General features: G+C 39.1%; 1 protein-coding gene across 1 annotated transcript; it reads left to right on the top strand.

The window, feature by feature from the left end:
- The first annotated feature begins 820 nt into the window (after window positions 1-820).
- atg4da (autophagy related 4D, cysteine peptidase a) lies at window positions 821-17,617 on the top strand. The gene is made up of 11 exons (XM_067440915.1): window positions 821-919; window positions 6,120-6,341; window positions 6,510-6,593; window positions 8,160-8,333; window positions 9,224-9,581; window positions 10,620-10,684; window positions 10,908-11,059; window positions 12,115-12,193; window positions 12,275-12,351; window positions 12,464-12,583; window positions 15,045-17,617. The coding sequence occupies exons 2-11, from the start codon at window positions 6,161-6,163 to the stop codon at window positions 15,222-15,224; spliced, it is 1,470 nt and encodes a 489-aa protein (XP_067297016.1). The 5' UTR covers window positions 821-919; window positions 6,120-6,160; the 3' UTR covers window positions 15,225-17,617.
- The last annotated feature ends 1,125 nt before the right edge of the window (window positions 17,618-18,742 follow it).

Below are 18,742 nucleotides of genomic sequence, written 5' to 3'. Positions count from 1 at the left end.
CCTGGGTCTTAGGAGGTTAAAACTAGAATAGAATAGAATAGAATAGAATAGAATAGAATAGAATAGAATAGAATAGTGTACAGACAGGAAATCTGATATAGAACTGATTTAATTAATTTATAATTAATTAAAATAGTAAATCATTTAATTTGCCAACTGCATAATATCTGCATAATATATTTTGATTAAAAAAAAAATGCTGTAATTCAGAACTATTGCTGAATCCGAAATCAACCCCTATACCCTTAAATAGGGCACTATTTGAGGACACAGCCATTTGCAGTGGTGTCCGAAACCATAGTGGACATTATTGAGCGCATTCATTTAATCCCACAATGCACCGAAATAACGAGTGTACAGCCGATGTACACTCAACGGCTGTCCGAATTCTCTCACTTTTATTACATTCTTTCTTTTACTGTCTATGATTTATTCAAGTGAACTGTATTAGTGGACTAACGTAGGGAATAGTGAATGAGGGGTTTAGGGGGCGATTTGGGATTCAGCCATTGACTACGGTTTCTCGTACGTGTCGCTCGTCCAATCATCAAACGGCAACTGTCAAACCCGGCCAATCACGTCGCTTGGTGGGCGGGCCGAGAGTGTGTATCCGCAATGACAACAGGAAGTGGTTGCATACTGGTTTAATCGCTCCCTGTTTTACACACTATTCATTTCTCAGCTGACAGTTCGACGGCCGCGTATGATTGTGTGGAAGCAGGAACTCATGACTGCGGCTTTAATCGATACTCGCCGAGATGACGGCTCCTGAGGAGGCCTGAGCTCGGCTACGCGCGACAAGCGCTTGTACTTTAACGTTACATCCAGACAAGCGCTCGTGCAGCTGGACGCCGTGGACTATTTATAGGAAAAGTCGGAAAATATCCTGAACATCAAATATGCCGGGTCTAACGTGAAGGTAACGCGGGCCAAGCTTTCAAATGTTTAGTCTGGATGGTTAAAATGACTTTTGGAGTGTGCAAGATACTTTACCTTTCTCCATACGTGTAACGTATCTGTCTTCATACATATATACATATTTCTTAGAAACGCCGGAATCAGACTGCCTTATTTGCGTGATATGGTTTTAACAGCTGTACAGTGACTGGCGATTACTCAGTTTAAAAAATGAATGACTTATTTCTAATTAAATTATTGCACAGTCAGCCACAGAAAACTGGATTTTCCTCTTAGGCTCTGTTCGAAATGAAATGCTAGCCCACTTCTCACTGCATTATGTGCACTATATACTGTGTATAGTGTGTACTCTTTTCTACAACGCTATGTGAAACATTAGGTGACACAAAACGTTTCAAATATTAGTGTGCCATAGGCTTGTCACGTGACTTCAATAAGCTGCATGTTGAATTCGAGATCAGTTCTGTTGTATGCAATGTTTGGCAGTCAAAAATGTTTCATACATAGTAGGTCAGGACCACAATCGCATTGCATTGTGGGAAACGGTGTAATAAGGTACATTCTACAAATTTTGACAAGTGTAATAGATTATGTAGGTATTCTGCACATACAGAAAATGCACACTGTGTGCATACTGTGGGAATAGTATTATTACATTGGTAGTATGCTAAAGGCATTGTGATAATGACCTTTTTCTGCTGAGCACTCAGTGGTCACATGGCTTGCAATGCACATGTATCCACTTTTTTGGAATTTGGGCATTTTTGGGGAATTTGCATTGTTGCCCAATGACGTTGTCTCTCATTCTAAACGGATGGCATTGCCTCATTTCCCGCCATTACACGGTAACCTCAAACTTCCTTGAGATAACATAGAAAAGGGAAGTCAGGATATTTATTTTGTAAACTAAGTGTGCTTGAACTCACCACACCTGTCCTTAGTCAGGTCTCATGTGACATACTTGTTTCCCACACAGCTTATTTGTTTGTGTAACACACAGGTGGAATGTTTTCTATTTTGAATGGTGTATTGTTACGTCACATCGCAATTAAAGTGGCACGACTTCAGCAGTGAGAGTAAAGACATTTATATAATGTAACAAAAGATTTATATTTCAAATAAATGTGGTTATTTTTAACTTTCAATACATAAAAGTATCCTGAAAAATGTATCAGCACAACTGTTTTCAGCATTGATAATAATCAGAAATGTTTCCTGAGCTTCAAATCATAATTTCAGACTGATTTTTGAAGGATCAAGTGGAGTAATGATGCTGAAAAGTCAGCTTTGCATCTCAGGTATAAATTAGATTTTAAAATGTAGTAAAATAGAAAAAAAGTAATTTAAAATTAACATATTTCACAATATTACAGTTTTTTCTGTATTTTGGATAATTTTTTTTAATCTTTCAAAAACAATCCAAATAGTACAGTTTCCAAACTTATGACTGGTAGTGTATATTATTATTATTAACTAGTGCAAATGTGTGTTAAATGATCAAGGTCATCTAAATGAGCAAGTGAGCATGCATAATTAAAGGTGCACTGTAACATTTTTTTTCAGTAAAATATCCAAACACCACTAGGCCAGTGTTATACATTTAGTTCAGTTGAGTACCTACAATATCCCAAATGTTTCCACCTATTTGTAAATCCTGAGAAAATTACTATTTTAACTAATGAAATGGGACGTCTCAGCGAGTCGCCTGACAATTGCGTCATATCGCGTTACCCTCGGTTTCCGGTTTTATTTGGCAGAAACGCTTTTCTCTGAGCAGTGTGAACAAGTCACAGCAGCCGATGAGCGAACGCACAGAGTAACGTCATAACATCATTTTAAACACCCTTAAATGTATCTAATGTAATGAACAGAGCTGTGTTACTTCATACTCATGACCAGAAAAGCAGAAATGGCACCGGCGACTGTGGCATAATAAAAGTCCCGCTGCTTGCGAGGCATGCCGTTCATCTCATTAACAATCGCTCCAGCGGCCGTGCTCAGCTCCTCAACACTCGGTCCTGCTCTGCTTCACTACAGTAACGTTAATAATCGCATCCATCAACATGATTTCGGTCCATATTCTTTTCCACAGGCTGTAAGGTGAAGACCAAATGTCCCAAGATGCTGAGCTCAAACTTACCGTCATCAAACTACGCTTTTGTTTTGAATAGGCGCCCTCTAGCGGACGGAAAAGTTACATAGTGCACCTTTAAAGGGTAACTAAACCCTAGAACAACTTTTTTTAGTTAATGATCTGCAAGAATGGAGCTTTATTATTATTGTTCATTGAGTCGAGTAAATGTTTTGACAGTTGGGTTTAAAGTGTTTAAATTCTATAATATATGGTATAAAAACGTCTTCGTGCTGCCCTCTTAAGGTTGAACGGTGGCTACTGCAGTTGAATTTTCCTATTGGACGTTATGGTACTTCGTTACGTAGGTTTGTACTTCCAACGGCTCACTATCCACGCCCCTGGCACGAGCTCACCACGCCCTGAGAAATGTTTTCCGTGATCACATGATGAGAACGGCTTCAGTCCAGTATGAGCGCTCATGTTAAATGAAGTAGAAACATTATGAATGAAACTTTCTCTTCACTTGCTTTCAACATCCTAATTAAGAAAATACAGATATATAATGCAGTTGTAAGTACATGTTAAGCTTTTCTTCTGATAGTTTTGCCACCTGTCATGTCTACAAATAATTTTCATACCTCAGACGCTTTCAGACAAACCCTGACACGCAAATGGTTGCCGTGGTAACGAACAACAAATCCGTAACTTGCTAGACTGCGGCGTATGTAGTCTAACTTTTATTTAATGCATGAGGAATATTTAATATGAGGAAATCTGTTGTAATAGGCTATTAGGTTTGAACTTATTGGTCCTGTGATTTTTTTTAGTGGCATTCAGTATAAGGATATGGCTGTTCAGTGTTCATAGATTAGTTAGTGATCTCATTCTCTCTTGCGCTGCTGCTTCGCTAGCATGAATGAATGAATGAATGAAAGCATCGTATGCATCGGGAGTTAAAGCAGTTTGAGCCAACAAACTCTGTGTCTACAGACATTTCACCCTCCTCCATTTCAGGTGAAGGTGGTGGAGAAAAGTCCTCTAGTTTAGATGACTGCTCTGTGCAAAACTACTGTCCTCACTCCAGCCACTATCAATCTTTGCGAGTCTGACAACTGTCAAACAAGTTGTCACTACGGGTCTCAGGTGCACGCCCCCCGCTCAGCGCCGCCCTCGTCTCGTCCCCTCTCTCTCCGCTGGGCTCTGCCCACTTTTGCAGCATTTTTCAAATATTGCCAGAGGGCGGAGTTAGGCTGTGAACAGGGGTTTAGTTACCCTTTAAATATTTATTATTGACTGATATCAATAAATTGATATGAATATAAATAAACTAATATGGTTAAGAATGCTCTGATAAGATTTTTGCTGCTGATACCATTTTTTTTCATTATAATCGGCCAATATAAGTAATAATTAAGCTCTCTGTTGAATGTCAGAGAGATAAGTAATACCATGGTTGCCAGTTAGAGTAATGCTATAGATTGTTTTAATTGAGCATCAAATCAATAAGAACAACAAATATTATTTTTATATAAAGAATATTTTAATAGGCCTTTAAAACAGGGCTTAAGCAAAACACTATCCTCATTAGGATACTCTAGCTCATTAAAGAGTCTACAAGACTTAATGTCAAACTGGACACAATTAGGTGTAATTGACCATAAGGTGTAATTGACCAATATTTGACAGTAAGTGACCCTAAGTTTTGGGGACCCCTAAGAACATTCTGGACCCCAATTTGAAAACCCCTGGATTAGAGGATCCTTAGATATGGTACTGATAAACAGTATCTTGCATTCCTAGTATATTAAGCTATTACTTAGCATCAATAGGCATAGGCATCACCACACTGTAAAAAAATATTTAGAAAAAAACTCACCTGGTTGCCTGGAGTTCATGGAGTTCATTGAAATTAACATTTTGAGTTAATACAGTGACATTTTTTTTGAGATTCGACAACCTTTATTAAAATATTATTAAAAGATTTTGTAAGCATATTGGGTAATTGTGTGTGTTTTATTTCTGATGACGCAGTGAAACATGCCAAATAGTGCTATTTTCATGATTTATCAATTTTTTTATGTGGTTCAGATAAAATAATATTTTGAGTTTCTATTTATTAAACAAATTTCCTTCATTGTATCAACTCAATTTTTTAATTTCAATAAACTCAAAATTTTAAGGCAACCAGGTTACTTACTTTTTTACATTAAACCAACAAAAACCAACAACATTTTTTTACAGTTTGAGGAAAGTTACTTTGAAAAGTAATGCATTACGATATTGCGTTACTCCCTTAAAATGTACTAATTGCGTTACTTTAACTTTTAATAAAAAATAAAATTTAATTTTAAAGTTAACATTTTGCGGTTTTACTTTACTTTCACCTGGGTTATTCTTGTTGTTGTTTTTTGCAACAAAAAAGTTCTATTTTTGGGCAAATGTGAAGACCCTTTCACATCTAAATTTAAATAATAAGCCAACAGGCTGAAGGAAATGCAAATGCACAGTGTACAGTTGAGAGCGCAGCTCAAACAAACCTTTCAACGGTTAGTTTACTAGTATTAACTAACCTTTCAGCTGTGCTACCGTTCTGGATAACGGAAGAATAGGACGCAGGAGAAAACACTTACTTCACCAATAAAAGCACAAAAAAAAGTCATTTTTGTTTATGGTTTAACTGAATCATCAGAGGTCAGCAGCAACGCCCTCTGCACTTATTCATGATTTGTCTCAACACTGGCCTCAAGAGAGCTGTCAGTCAATAAATGGATTAACAAAGTAATTTATTTGAAGAAATAACTATAATAATTTAAAAGTAATCTGATTACATAACTCAAGATACTTGTAATGCGTTACCCCCAACACTGGGCATCACTTATGATTATGTGAGTGTCACATGTTAATGTTTCTGATGTCAGAAATAATACACTTCTGCAGCTTAGTTTCCATATATGCTTTTTTGTACTCAAACTTTTTGTGTTCTTATAATCACAGCGTGATGTCCACACAGCTGCTCTGTTTTTTTTCAAAGATCAAGGAACTGTTGATTGCTCATGATATCAAAAATATACCAAGAATTTAAGGAACCTCTCATATCATGTTTTCTCTTTCTGTCTCTATCTTTCAGGCTGACTTTCTTCTGTAATGCTGCGGTGTCCATCCTGAACCATGAACTCCGTGTCTCCCAGTGGTGTCCAGTACATGGTGGGCGGTGGAGCTCATGAGCCCTCGAGTCAGTCCAGACACCACAACGGCCACGGGCCAGTGCCCGACGGCATCAGAGAAGAGCCAGATGAAGTGGATCGGCTGAAAGCCAAGTTCATGTCAGCCTGGAACAATGTCAAATATGGTTGGTTTTCATGCACATGATTGAGAACTGGTTTCTATGACTGACACAAAATAATGACACAAATGGTTGTTCCTTTTTTCCCAGGCTATTTTTGAAGTCACTATTTTCATTTGTAGAAGGAAATATCATTGACTGTGTCTCAGTAAATTCCTGTCTTCATTTTCGCAGGCTGGACCGTGAAATCTAAAACTACTTTCAACAAGACCTCCCCTCTGTTTCTCCTTGGTCAGTCCTATCTGTTCAATAGTGAAGGTGAGTCAAGTGATCTGCCCGAGAAAGTATTTTACACACTTCAGCTTGAGTTAAAGGAAGTGTATGTAAGATTGTGGCCAAAACTGGTACTGCAATCATTTTCAAATGACTAGAGCGGTGCATCCCCCTCCCCCTCCCCCTGACTCGAGGTTGCCAGATTTCAGCAGGAACGTTTGTAGATCTGCAGCTGTGGTAACTAGAGCAGATCTGGCAACCCGGATGCCGAAACACTTATGACTTCGTGATTGGTCGTTAGGTGGAGGGCGGAGCTTCAGGCCAAAACACAACATGTCAACATTATCATCAACATCAGTTGAGGGCTGCAACAACAACTTTTAAATGACAATATCCTGGCCGGGCTATGGTTGTCAGTGATATAAGTATTTGAAATTTGAACATGATTTCTTAATGTCTAGAGACATATCAGGGCCCTTTTATGATTATTTGAAATACATTTCTTACATACAGTTCCTTTAAAGCAGCACTAGGTAACTTTTCAACCTTTATAATATATTTTTTAAGACTCTTGTGATGATAAATCGACTTACAATAGGTTGAATGACACGTCTGCCATAGCCTGATGGGGTCTGTATCGTTTTTAATCGTACTTTTAAACTTCAGGTTTCGGGTAGTAACCCGAGAAAAAGAAAAGAACTACAAAATTCGACTGCTTTACGGCACATACGTCACTTCCACCAACACCCACACTTCCTTACATTCGGACGTGCGAGCCCAACTTTGTTCGTCGGATAATATAGTCATGTCCGAAGCAGCAGAGACAAATAAGAAAGAAAAGGTTTTGTTGGAGGAAAGCAATAAGAGGAAATGAAAAAATGATGGGATTAAAGGCAGGACAAGGATCAAAATGTGACCAGGGTTTGCTCGTCGGCGTGAGCTGAAGGAGGCGTGCCCGACCGATGCGGTCCTGCTTGTTATGGTGATTACCTACCCCTCAAACATTGAACTGAAGTATCATATAGATTCTGTAAAACGGTAACCAATAGACTACTATAATGACGCTGGCTTGTAAACGTGAGCATCGTGATTATTTGGCGTTTGAAAAAAATAAAACCCATGAAATTATATTCATATGACATGCTGAAGCATATGCCACTGACTGTAACGTTACCTGGGATGAAGACATTTCACACGCGCCGCCAGAAGAACTCCTCTTGCAGTGTTCAGGGCAACTGTTAGTGCTGCACCGACCCGCGGGACGCTTTTTTGAAGTTATTTGGCCCGCACCGCACCACTGTATATATTTTTACAACACGCCGCGCACCCGCGACCATTAAATAGACATACGGGGTCCGCGGGTTATGAGACGAACCGCGCATCACTAGTTCAGGGCTATCAGGGTTGTCATGTCAACAAATGCACGCGCGATGGCATCCCCTGTTGTAGGAGGACAGCTCTTACGACAGTAGTTGAGGACATTATTTTTTCCAAACTGTAGGGGGACCCCGAGAGCAAAAGTAGCCAAGTGGGGCTTTAATACAACAGTAATTAAAAGAATGTGATGCTGTTGTACTGAGATGGTTGTATTCTTTGGCGTGTCGTTCCCAGATGAAGTGGAGCGTTTCCGGCAGGTGTTTGTGTCGTGTGTGTGGCTCACCTACAGGAGGGAGTTTCCTCAGCTGGAGGGGTCCAGCCTGACCTCCGACTGTGGCTGGGGCTGTATGCTGCGCAGTGGGCAGATGCTGCTGGCCCAGGGGCTACTGCAGCACCTCCTGCCACCAGGTCTCATCCACTTTGACATTTGTTTACTTGCACTTTACTTTACAGTCCTGTTTTGCATGAACACACTATGTACTTATTGTATTAAGTACAATAACTAGGTAATAGCTACCCTTTAACATAACCTGAAGCCATGTAGTTACCTTATATTACTCAGTATTAAAGTCCATAAAATAAAATAAAAATGGTGCCATTTTGTATGAATATGTTAGCCTTACTGTCACCTAGAGGCTAGTGTGCTCTATAACCAATATGGATCAATATGAATATAATGCTAAATTTAAATTACCACTATAAACAACTGTAGTTAGGTAATGTAGTCTGTTTAAGTGTGTTAATATACTGTATGCACCGCCGTTCAAAAGTTTGAGGTCAGTGAGATTTTTTTAAATGTTTGTAAAAGGTGTCTCTTTTGCTCACCAGGACTGCATTTGATTGATCAAAATTAAAACGCATGATTACATAGATTTTGAAATATTACAATTTAAAAAAAAAATGTTTTCTATTTGAATACATTGTAAAATGTAATTTATTTCTGTTATGTTTCAGCATCATTACCCCAGTCTTACCCCATGATCCTTCAGAAATCATTCTAATATGATGATTTGATGCTCAGGAAACATTTATGATTATTATCAGTGTTGAAAACAGTTGAGCTGGTTCATAATTTTGTGGAAATGGCGATACATTTGTTTTGTCAGGATTTTTTAATGATTAAAGAGGACAGAATTAATTTGAAATAGAACATTATGGCAGTCTTAACTGTCATTTTTGATCAATTTAGTGCTTCTTGGCTGAATGAAAAAGTGTTCATTAAAAAAAAGAAAAATCTTACCGTCCCCAAACGTTTGACCAGCAATATAATTGCTTACATACTGCTCTCTGTATCCCAGACTGGAGGTGGTCGGACTGTCACTCGCTGTCTGACGTTGATTTCGAGGTGCTGAAGCCCCGCTCTCCTTCCCGTCCGGCGGGCATGTCCCTGCCTTCCTTTAGTTCTTCCTGGACCAGCCCTGTTTCCCAGAGGGACCCCAGCTCTGGCAGTAATGAGGGTCATAGACGGACCTTGGAGCAATGCCCTGCAGTCAGCCATGACCCTCAGGTGGAGGCTTTACACAGGAAGGTGGTGTCTTTGTTTGGGGACCATCCGTCAGCTCCATTTGGCGTCCACCAGCTGGTGCAGCTGGGAAAGGAGTCCGGGAAGAGGGCAGGGGACTGGTACGGCCCGTCCGTAGTGGCTCACATGCTGAGGTGAGAGGAGAACTAATGAATATCTGTAGAGGTGCCCCTGAATAGTCGAAGATTTGATGCATCGATATGCGGAGCCTGATTCGACCACCGATGATCTCACAGTTGATTCTTCGCGGGTGTTATGAAACGAGGGTCATACCATTTTGGCAATATGGGGTGCTCAATATTTTAAAGACGTGGTGCGGCGCTGAGCTTCGCATCCGATGTGCGACCCTTTTAAGGTGTCTTTAAAATACGAGCAAATTGTTTTCAATGAGTGTACACACACCGGCGGCAGCATTCGGCACCTGTCCACGTTGACTTTAGGAAATTGTTTAAAATCCTGCTGCGCTATTTCAAGGTTTTATATTAAATTTATATTATATTTCCCTCAAATCGTCAATGTACATACTGATTTCACCCTGTGCTACAAGATACACTCATCGTGCAGCTCTTCTGTCAGAAGTCGATTCAAAATTGAGCTTGTGTGTGTATATAATGTGCGTGGCCGGTCGGAGATCCTGAGGTGGGGGGCTGAGCTTCGCATCCTTCACCCCCTTAGGGGTACTTAAAGTGTTCTTTTCCTCTCTAGGCAGGTATTTTTGTAGGTTTATTTATCAAAATGTTCTTTTATATATTTGCGTGATCTGTATTTTGATCACGGCTTTAACATGTTATGAAGAAACTTTTTACGAATGTTTATCCACCACATTACCTTTTATTTAAACCTAAATAAGAAAGCCACTGTCAGTTCATCTGTCAGTTGGCAGGCAGTTTTGGTCGCTTTATTAAAAGTTGTTGCTGTGTGCAGTGTGTAAAGGAAAATAAAAATAGTTTTACCCTCCTGCTGACTGTCGTGCCCCTTTCAACCCTCCCAACCCATTCACACACACACACACACACACACACACACACAGATGATTCGATTGTCAGTCGACCATAGAGAGATTCGACAATTCTGATTCGAATGAGTAAATCCTTAGTCGGGGACAGCCCTAAATATCTGTGAATATTGTTCTGAACCTTATGACTGTTACTTAATGTCTTTTCTTCTACCAGAAAAGCAGTGGCTAAAAGCGCTGAGTTTCAAAACCTTGCCGTATATGTGGCACAGGACTGCACGGGTGAGTCTTCACCTTCATGTGATTATTTTACAAAATCATTTAGTGAAACTAAAACTTTTTCAGTACAATATTAAGCTCATACTTGTGTGTGTGTGTGTGTGTGTGTGTGTGTGTGTGTGTGTGTGTGTGTGTGTGTGTGTGTGTGTGTGTGTGTGTGTGTGTGTGTGTGTGTGTGTGTGTGTGTGTGTGTGTGTGTGTGTGTGTGTGTGTGTGTGTGTTGCAGTGTATAAAGGAGATGTCATGCATTTGTGTGAGTCGCCCCTGACACAAGAGCTGCCCGAGTCCAGTGGCACAGGATGGAAATCAGTCATCATTCTAGTGCCAGTTCGGCTCGGAGGAGAATCGTTAAACCCCTCCTACATTGAGTGTGTTAAGGTACGAGTACTGCACATGAATTCACTAATATATATATATATATGTACAAATAAAAATTAATTATGGAAGCTTGTTTCTGCCACAGGGTAAAACGATTAAAAAGTTATTGCAACTTTTATAAGTTTATATCTCACAATTCAGACTTTTTTTGGGATGTAAACTTAGAATTGCAAGATATAAACTAGAAAATCTGAGAAAAAAGTCAAAATAGTAAGATGTAAACTTTTTTATTTATTCCATAGTGAAAACAAGCTTCCATAACAATGAAATCACTTTTTTCAAACTGGTCAAAACTGATATTTTTTATTTGTATTTTTGTATACTTATTTTTTCAAAGGGTTATTTCACCTCGAAATGAAATTGATGTCATTAATGACTCGCCCTAATGTCGTTCCACACCCGTAAGACCTCTGTTCATCTGCAGAACACAGTTTAAGATATTTTAGATTTAGTATATTTAGAGCGTATGCAAGTGTATGCACACTATACTGTCCATGTCCAGAAAGGGAATAAAAACATCATCAGAGTAGTCCATATGAGACATCAGTGGGTTAATCAGAATCTCTTGAAGCATCGATAAAACTATACACTTTATCACTATAACAATAACAAAAACTACGACTTTATTCAGCATTGTCTTCTCTTCTGGTTTGGTTTTCAAACCTCAAATAAAGATTCAAACGGTTATGAATCAGCTTATTGATTCATGATTTGGATCGCGTGTCAAACTGCTGAAATCACGTGACATTGGCGATCCGAATCATGAATCAATACGCTGATTCATAACCGTTTGAATCTTTATTTGAGGATTGAAAACAAACGCGGAAGAGAAGGCAATGCTGAATAAAAGAATCTCTTGGACTAAATCTAAAATCTCAAACTGTGTCTGAAGATGAACGGAGGTCTTACGGGTGTGGAGCGACATTAGGGAGAGTCATTAATGAAAGAAATTTTATTTTGGGGTGAACTAACCCTTTAAGTATTACATTAGAATAATATAACTTTTTTAATTACTTTTAAAAAATGTTTTAAATGAGCAATCTCTCCTTTTCTAGAACATTCTCAAGTTAAAATGCTGTATAGGAATTATTGGAGGAAAACCCAAGCATTCTCTGTTTTTTATTGGCTTTCAAGGTATGTGTCTATTAAGAGCTAGGTTTTGATTGGTTACTGTGTTCCTGTCAGCGCTCTGATTGGCTGCTGTCTGTCTTGCAGATGAGCAGCTATTATATCTAGACCCACACTACTGTCAGCCGGTGGTGGACGTCACCCAAGGCAACTTCTCTCTGGAGGTGAGACCGAAAGAAATCAACAAAACATTACATTTTCATCATTTTTTATTTCTAAGTTTACATTTTATTTCTAAGTTTAAAACTGAAGCATCGGCGTTCTTTTGTCTCGTAGTCTTTTCACTGTAACTCACCCAGGAAGATGAACTTCAGCCGTATGGATCCCAGCTGTACCATCGGGTTCTACGCACAGACCAAGACAGACTTTGAGTCGTTGTGCTACGCGGTCAGTGAAGTGAGTGTCTTGTTTGAATAAGTAACATTAGAAGAAATTGTTGCGCTCCTCCAAGTATGTAAAATCCTTTTGCTTCAGGTGCGTAGAGCCAAAATAATCAGTGTAGACAAACCAAAGAGTTGCTATCCGCACACTTGCTGTCCCCAGTCTTACTGACCCTAAACCGCTCTCTGTATCCCAGACTGGAGGTGGTCGGGCTCAAATAGATCAATAGTTTGTTGATGGACGTACTCTTGTTAATGCTGATGGTGAGGAATTACAGTTGAAACATCTCATAATGTACTTTAAAATGAGGAAAGTATCACTGAGAAACGTCCTGCTCAAGTCGTCCTTGCGATGGAGGTTCAGGATGAGTAACTAGTTCTTCCAATGATTCATCGTCAGACTCGCGCTTGGACTGATATGATCAGTGTTGCAAAGTCTGCGGTTTTCCCGGGGAATTGGGCTACTTTAACACTGTTGCTGTGGCAGTTTTTCATGTCCGCGGGTTGTTGTGACCCCAATTATGTTATATTTAGCTCCGGAAATGCTCATTTTAGCAGGGAACCCTGAAGAAAAAAAAACAGATATTTTACCCCCCCCGAATTCATTTTTTTGACCAGAGGACTCTTAACTATTAACTGTAGCCATAGTAACTCTTAACGGCCACCAGGACTAATACAGTATTATATAATAAGCTATTTATTTGTTGTAAAGTGTAATAATCATCTCAGAAAAAAAATATTCTTCTGTTAGGCGCAGTTAAAGTAAAAACTGCCTGGGGCAATATACGCTGTGTCATTATTCCAACATAACTTACGAAATAAAAAGTTTACCCCTCAGAAAAATAAGCTTTCCTGTCTTGTCAACATGAGCGTGGGGCGCGCTGTCACGTCATGTAAGGACGCACACTTTAAAGTAATCAGTCAGGTCGTTTACATGGTGAAAAATAGACTGTAAAAAAATGAATAACAAGTATGGAAGAGATTCAAGCTGTGCTGCTTTTGCTGGTTTACTAAAGAGGAAATTAACAACGACAGAAAAGAGCAGCATATTCAGAAAACTTGTAAAGCTAGATTTAAAATGACAATGTATATTATTATCAGCTATTACGGACATTGAACGCGAGATGGCTGAGACGAACGCGCGCCATCAGACAGAGAGCAAGACTGATATTTACTGAACGCAGACCGAACCTCACAAAAGATTTTTAAAAATGCCGAGTTGAAATAAAATGCTGCGTGAGCTCAACCAATCAGCATGTTCAGCGCCCAAGTCCCGCCCTCAAAAGTTCCTGAACTTTGAAAAAGTACTACCTCGCAAGCAGAGCCGTTTGGAGGGGGAAAAATTTACCCGGAACTTCATTTAGACCCTGGTTCCTGCGGTCAAAACACACCGAGTACCACCCAACGTTCCTGGTTGTTGGGTAAAGTTCCTGCGGTGGAAACGCGGCTATACATTCACTAAAAACACGCAATTGGGCTTGTTTTGGCTAGTTTTCAGTTGCAATTGGGTGGGTTTTGTTGTTAAAACCTGGCAACCCTGGATATGGTAAAATCAACTTCATTGTTACTGTTTTTACAGTGTGTACAATCACTGAGCTGTAGGAAGCCTCTGGAGCTGAAGTTCAATCACGGTAATAGCCGTTTGGTTTCCGACCAGTCACAACAGACTGGGCCATCTGGCCAATCAGAGCAGAGTAGCTTGAGAAAAGGAGGGATTCAGAGAGACTGATTCATCCATATTATGAGAAACTGAAAGACCTTTGATGCATGTAAACCTGTCGTTGGAGACCTTCAAAACTAGCCTTTAAAATAGCATAATAGGGACACTTTAATAAATAACACATTTATAGGAATAGTTCACCCAAAAATAAACGTTCTGTCATCATTTACTCACCCTCACCCTCTTGGCTGTTGAAGCCTAAAAGTTTGTGTAATACATTCTACGTTGAATAAAAAAAAAAAAAAAAATCTGAAGCTACTTTTTGTAATATCTATTTGATGTGTTTCTCATTTAAAACAATAATGATTTAAAGCTGCAGTCCGTAACTTTTTGCACTCTAGTGGTGAATAAACAGAACTGCATGCGTCTTGCGGAAGAACATTGCAGCCGGAGCTACTTCCCTCTGTTGATGTCTATGGCGGATCACGCAGGGACTGTGCTCCTCCGCAGCGAATCCTACCAGTCTGGCCTGAAATAGTCCCAGTATAAATACTTATTATAACTGTACCATAATGATTTAGGGTAAGACAAAAACACGGTTTGGAAAATGGATTCATGTTGTACATTCTCATTATATAATTTTTGTAAATCTTGAACACAAAAAAAGTTACGGACAGCAGCTGTAAATTATCTTTTGGGGGTAATTTCCCAGCTAAATTTGATTAGATTAAATTTAATCACCACATCATGTAATTAATTAGATGATTAAAAAAATGCATTTGCTTCAAAGCCCTAATAGCTATATTTTGTTTTTCAGGCTTTGTCGTCCTCTAAAGAGAAGTATCCCATCTTTACATTTGTAGAGGGCAGGGGACAGAACTATGGTCTGGAGGGGCAGAGCTCGGGCTCCACGGACGGTCCCGCAAACATTTTCTCGTGCCACAGAACGAGCAGGAACAATAAGAGAGGAAGCGCAGATGAGTTTGTGCTCCTGTGAGGAGCGTGTGACCCGTAACACTGACCCCACACCAGTGGTGCTGCTCCAGACCTCATGAAACTGCTGTTCACGTCTGTACACTGCAAAATATAACACGCACCTGACACTGAGAACCTCTAGAAAACCTGTCTAGGTCATATATTTTAAAACTAAGAAAATTATGTTTTGCATTAGGAAAATGTTGCATGTTTTTGGGATTATTTTCATGACCGTTAAGCACATTTTACTCCTAATTATCATTACCGTAATGCCAAAAAAACTCATTCTAAATAATGTGGTGTAAAAAAAATGTTTTGCTTTTTTTGCACTGCCTTCATGCCTTAAGTTTTAGTTAAAAGAAATACGATTTAGATTCACTGCATTACAATAAAAGCATGTTTTGCATTAGGGTAATGAGAAATTTAAGAGGAGATATGCTTAATTATTAGAGTCAAATGTAATAATTCTAAAAAAAAATAGGGTTTATTTTCTTTATGCATCATATAATTCTGGGGTGACCTACATTTCATTGGTATATTTGTCTCATAAGTGATTCACGAACGGATGAGAAGCATTCTCCGATTCGGTCACATACTCACTAAGGTTTTGCTTCCTCCTGTTTGTCTCACACACTGAACACATGATCTTGCTGTTGTGTCTCCGTCTTTATGAAGGTAAAACGGGCACTCTAAGCATTTTTCTCAGAGACCGTACTCTATAACAGGCTAGAACTGGAGGGATTGTGGGTAATTTTGACATTGAGAAAACCTCCTGGTTGCTGTATGGTATGTCTGGTTTTCTAAGTCGTGTAAATTGTGTATCTCGGAGTGTGTTTTTGTTTTAAATAGTTGTGCTGTGTCTGTCCTGAGTTTACAGCTTTCTCTTATTTAATTGTATATTTTATGGGGCATCACAGCCGTAGTACCTCCTCGAGCTCTGGGAGACTTTTGAGTTTGATGCTGGACGCTGTCTGAATATTTAATGTCTGGTTTGCTTTTGCTTGTTCAGGTCAACCAAATTAGCTGTTACTGTTTAATCTTATTTAAGATATTCATTTTATTTTTTACAACTTGTATTTTTGATTATTGTTCTGTCTGAGGATGCACCGGATGAAGCTGAACTGCTGTCACTGTTTGAACAATCGTTTTTGAATAAGCATAGATGTGTGATTGTCTTTTTTTGGATTTTGGATTCTCTCTCCTGAAAATACATGCCCGAATGGACCAATGAACAAGCGGGTGATTTGCCTGTCTATGTGGACCTTTTTTTTTTCCTCTTCTTTTTTTTCATAATTGGAAGATGGAAACTGAATTAAAAGTAAGATGGTAGTAACTTGCTTATAATTCCATTATTGTCCCTCTGAGTTTCTGCCCTTTAAATAACGTCAGGTATTTTTAAACAACACTGTTTGAACTGAGTTGTCTATTTTAGTCAATTATTGTGCATTTTTATCTATTTTGTGCATCCATTAAACAAGATAGCTACTGGCCTGCTTGCTTTTGAGTTTGCAGTGTAATTTTAACAAAAGTCTGTCAAATTAGAACAAAGAAAAATTACAAAATGAGTGTAAAAAATGGTTACACTTTATTTTGAGTTGTCTGTTACAATGTAATTATACATTTAAGTGATAATAATCAACTATATGTACAGGGAGTGCAGAATTATTAGGCAAGTTGTATTTTTGAGGATTAATTTTATTATTGAACAACAACCATGTTCTCAATGAACACAAACTCATTAATATCAAAGCTGAATATTTTTGGAAGTTTTAGTTTTAGCTATTTTAGGGGGATATCTGTGTGTGCAGGTGACTATTACTGTGCATAATTATTAGGCAATGTAACAAAACTAATTTATACCCATTTCAATTATTTATTTTTACCAGTGAAACCAATATAACAACTCAACATTCACAAATATACATTTCTGACATTCAAAAACCAAACAAAAACAAATCAGTGACCAATATAGCCACCTTTCTTTGCAAGGACACTCAAAAGCCGGCCATCCATGGATTCTGTCAGTGTTTTGATCTGTTCACCATCAACATTGCGTGCAGCAGCAACCACAGCCTCCCAGACACTGTTCAGAGAGGTGTACTGTTTTCCCTCCTTGTAAATCGCACATTTGATGATGGACCACAGGTTCTCAATGGGGTTCAGATCAGGTGAACAAGGAGGCCATATCATTAGATTTTCTTCTTTTATACCCTTTCTTGCCAGCCACGCTGTGGAGTACTTGGACGCGTGTGATGGAGCATTGTCCTGCATGAAAATCATGTTTTTCTTGAAGGATGCAGACTTCTTCCTGTACCACTGCTTGAAGAAGGTGTCTTCCAGAAACTGGCAGTAGGACTGGGAGTTGAGCTTGACTCCATCCTCAACCCGAAAAGGCCCCACAAGCTCATCTTTGATGATACCAGCCCAAACCAGTACTCCACCTCCACCTTGCTGGCGTCTGAGTCGGACTGGAGCTCTCTGCCCTTTACCAATCCAGCCACGGGCCCATCCATCTGGCCCATCAAGACTCACTCATTTCATCAGTCCATAAAACCTTAGAAAAATCAGTCTTGAGATATTTCTTGGCCCAGTCTTGACGTTTCAGCTTGTGTGTCTTGTTCAGTGGTGGTCGACTTTCTGCCTTTCTTACCTTGGCCATGTCTCTGAGTATTGCACACCTTGTGCTTTTGGGCACTCCTGTGATGTTGCAGCTCTGAAATATGGCCAAACTGGTGGCAAGTGGCATCTTGGCAGCTGCACGCTTGACTTTTCTCAGTTCACAGGCAGTTATTTTGCGCCTTGGTTTTTCCACACGCTTCTTGCGACCCTGTTGACTATTTTGAATGAAACGCTTGATTGTTTCGATGATCACGCTTCAGAAGCTTGGCTATTTTAAGACTGCTGCATCCCTCTGCAATATATCTCACTATTTTTGACTTTTCTGAGCCTGTCAAGTCCTTCTTTTGACCCATTTTGCCAAAGGAAAGGAAGTTGCCTAATAATTATGCACACCTGATATAGGGTGTTGATGTCATTAGACCACACCCCTTCTCATTACAGAGATGCACATCACCTAATATGCTTAATTGGTAGTAGGCTTTCCAGCCTATACAGCTTGGAGTAAGACAACATGCATAACGAGGATGATGTGGTCAAAATACTCATTTGTCTAATAATTCTGCACTCCCTGTACTTGTTATAGGTTTAGGGTTTGGTTTATGGTTAGTTGCAAGTAATTATGCATAACTGCATAATAGTTATGTAACATCAGTAACAAGATCACTGTAAAATAGTGTTATATAATTTTTTCCCCTGAATTTCCTCTGTCATCTTCAAGCTCTAAAACAGGTTTTTTTTTTTTTTAACTTTTAGATGCCATGGACCCCTAAACATGATCATCCTTGTGTGAGGGACCCCCAAAAATGTATACTTTAATTATTATTTAAAATAATATTATAAATCTAAAATTCTTAAGTTTCATTATGTGTTTTGTTCTACACACGGTAATGTATTGTTACATGTCTTTTTTTGTTTATTTAA

This window comes from Pseudorasbora parva, chromosome 4 (assembly GCF_024679245.1).
Source record: "Pseudorasbora parva isolate DD20220531a chromosome 4, ASM2467924v1, whole genome shotgun sequence".
NCBI lineage: Eukaryota > Metazoa > Chordata > Actinopteri > Cypriniformes > Gobionidae > Pseudorasbora > Pseudorasbora parva.
This window is presented reverse-complemented; position numbering and strand designations above follow the sequence as displayed.